The sequence below is a fragment of the Sphaeroforma arctica genome (genome assembly GCF_001186125.1).
Source record: "Sphaeroforma arctica JP610 unplaced genomic scaffold supercont1.64, whole genome shotgun sequence".
Lineage (NCBI taxonomy): Eukaryota > Ichthyosporea > Ichthyophonida > Sphaeroforma > Sphaeroforma arctica.
Genome location: NW_014040494.1, coordinates 158,598 through 161,941, shown reverse-complemented (window position 1 = coordinate 161,941; position 3,344 = coordinate 158,598). Strand labels below are relative to the sequence as shown.

Below are 3,344 nucleotides of genomic sequence, written 5' to 3'. Positions count from 1 at the left end.
CACGCACTATATATATTCTTTTATGTGTGTGTGTGTGTGTGTGCGTGTGTGCGTGTTTGTTTGTTTGTGTGTTTATGTGTGTCTGTTTGTGTTTGTGTGAGTATGTGTGCATATAATATATATATATAAATATATATATATATATATATATAATTTCATATAGTTGTAGACATAACCCGCTATATGCACGTATATGCACACACTCTTACATTTATATTCATTCATCATATCCTATTATGCATATTTGCTCGTATGGCCAAACGTGTGTGGATATACATATACCCAAATTCATTTATCTTCTCACGTAAATACATTTGTTACTGTCATCACCGTATTTGTTATGGTTCCATTCTATAGTACCACTAACTGAATGTCAGCTGAACGATGACTTGCAGCTGTCCAGCGGCAACAACATGCATTTGTGAATATTAACCAGTATACGTTTAAAACCTTTCTTTTTAACCTCTTTCTTTGTTTTATATTATATGTGCCTGTATGTTGGCATAAGTAGGCATCCCCCGGGACATGTCTATTGATATCTTTCATATCCTGCTATACCAGACATAGACCCTAACATCAGTGTAGGATACTACGTAATATCTTGACCAGTTCACTGAGGTGACTTCACGTGTATACTAAAAATGTATTTGTATATGTTGAGGCAATCTTGTACCAACCTATGCGTCAAGGGCATATACTCGCACGTACGTATAAGCATCAATCTCTCACTAGTTTTATATTTCTATTTTGAATTTTTATTTATTTCGATAGGCATTAGCTTCATTGTATGGCTCTACGGACAAAGTGGCAGCAGAGCGATGGCTTACAGAGCTACAGCAGCAACCGCAGGCATGGAAGATCCCGCGGGCACTACTGTTGACTACCAAGGTGTGTCGAGAGTGTAACATACATACATATATATATATATATATATATATGTGCTGATAGCCCTTTTAATAGTACTGATGTCCATGTACTGATATCCATGCAGTTGTATCCGCAATATCGACTCGTACATAATCACTCATAGTCCTTTGCAATACACTGATACGTCTGCAGCCGGTCGAAGTGAAGTTCTATGGAGCAATGACGTTGTACAATAAGCTGACCAAGTCATGGTATGTATGTACAAGTGTACACACAGGCAAGTGCTAGTACATCCCTTGTATTGCATTTGATGGTATGTATATGCATATGTACACACAGGAGAGTGTTAGTACGTCCCTTGTTATTACATTTAATGGCATGTATGTGCATGTGTACTCACAGGAGAGTGTTAGTAGGTCACATTTTATTACATTTGATGGTATGTATGTGCATGTGTACACACAGGAGAGTGTTAGTACATCCCTTGTTATACCATTTGATGGTATGTATGTGTATGTGTACACACAGGAGAGTGTTAATAGGTCCCTTGTTATTACATTTGATGGTATGTATGTGCATGTGTACACACAGGAGTGTATTAGCACCTCTCTTGCTATTACCAAGGGTATCTGTGTATATTTGTCGCAAGCACCTTTGTTTGCTTGAGATTGCGGGGTTAGGTTGCTGACTACAAGGCATTATAGCAGGAAGCTCAGGTGCATAATATGACAACCTGCCGAAATCTTAACAACGTATGTATACATAACATATTGCTTGTGCGTACATAGCCGAGTGTATGTGTGTTTGTGTCTCCCATGTACTATACAGACCGCCCATGGTCGCTGCGAAGTGTGTACCGGTCGCGTATACATTGTCTGAAAGTGTAAATATTTGTTTTTAACGTGAGTGAGTAATTTAACTCAACTTTTAATCCTGGCTTTGAGTGTCTGTATATGCATTTGTTTTTTAACCTTTGTGGTAAATTGAACTCAACTGTTTAACACTGATTATAAGTGGTTGTGTATGTGTTTGTTGTTTAACTTGTCCGAGCTACTTCTCTCAACATTTACCCCTGGCTACGAGTGTCTGTGTATATATTCGCTACTTAACCTGCGTAGTTGAAACTTATCTTATTACTACTATTATCGTTATATACCTTTCACATTATCAATGCTAATACTATTAGTACGAATCACTATTCTCATCCACATCTGTGATCTCATCACCTTCCTCTAGGAGTGACATACCCGAGCATTTGCGAGGGAATGTGGGCATGTTTATCATCGATTTCATCATACGGAATGCCGGCGGCGAGTCCCTGGTACGTACACATCAGCTGTGTGTATGCATCTGTATACTGTATGTGTGTATATTTTATGTGTATATGTGTGTAGGTATGTCTATATTATATGATTTCATATGTTAATGTATCTGTTTAGTATATATGTGTATATTGTTTATGTATATGGTTCTGTGTTATATATATATTATACGTGTATATGTGTTTATATATCTGTATAGTATATATGTGTATATTATATATGTATATGTGTTTATGTATCTGTATAGTATATGTGTATATAGTATTTGTGTATCTAGGTATATGTAGCTATATAGTATATATTTGTATATATAAATATGTGAATGTAAGTGTGTAGCGTGAGAGATTTTGTACCGAGCATTTAAGCAAACTCCGATGGACTTCCTCTTGTAGAATCCACCAGGCTATATCATGCTTATTGTAATTTCAGACGCGTGTCTTAACACACACACACACACGCGCGCGCGCGCGCGCACATACACAGACATATATATATATATATATACGCACATGTATATATATATACGCACACACACACACATATATATATATATATATATATATATATATCATACATTTTATGTGCATGTTTGGCATGCAAACCACAAATAGACGTCTTATGTTCTTGTAGACCCCTCCACCATTTAATGCGTGTCTTAATTCATCTTCTTTGCGCTCATATCCAGATGCCCACACGACCGTGTCAGCATCTCGCAAACACATCGCTACATACACATTTGGTGATACGAATATAATTGCGCGTGGGCATGCACTCGTCTTCTATCCGTGTCTGCAAGTACCTTTTTGTTCTTGTCTGATGGATAGGTTGTTCTTATTTGTTGCCGTTCACAGGTGCGCACGCGACTATGCCAGTGTCTCGGCGCATATGCGTTACAGACAGTCCCCAACATATGGGCTAACCCCGTCACAGACACCATCCAAGCACTGGTTGGTGCTACATCCGACGAAATTGTATTCGAAGCATTACTGGTATGTTGCTTATATATATATATATATATTATGTATGTATGTATGTGTGTATGTATGTATGTATGTATGTATGTTTGCATGCATGTATGTATGTATGATATATATATATATATACGTATATATAATGTATGTAGGTATGTATGTATGTATGTATGTATGTATGTAT

General features: G+C 37.1%; 1 protein-coding gene across 1 annotated transcript in view; it reads left to right on the top strand.

Moving 5' to 3' along the window:
- SARC_01597 (hypothetical protein) overlaps positions 1-3,178 on the top strand; it is a gene marked incomplete at both ends in the record, with an annotated part of 3,711 nt that extends 533 nt beyond the window's left edge. Inside the window, 4 exons of the mRNA XM_014304702.1 lie at positions 772-888; positions 1,060-1,118; positions 2,104-2,188; positions 3,041-3,178. Coding sequence (XP_014160177.1) covers positions 772-888; positions 1,060-1,118; positions 2,104-2,188; positions 3,041-3,178 — 399 coding nt within the window. The remainder of the gene's footprint in view (positions 1-771; positions 889-1,059; positions 1,119-2,103; positions 2,189-3,040) is intronic.
- Positions 3,179-3,344: the final 166 nt, after the last annotated feature.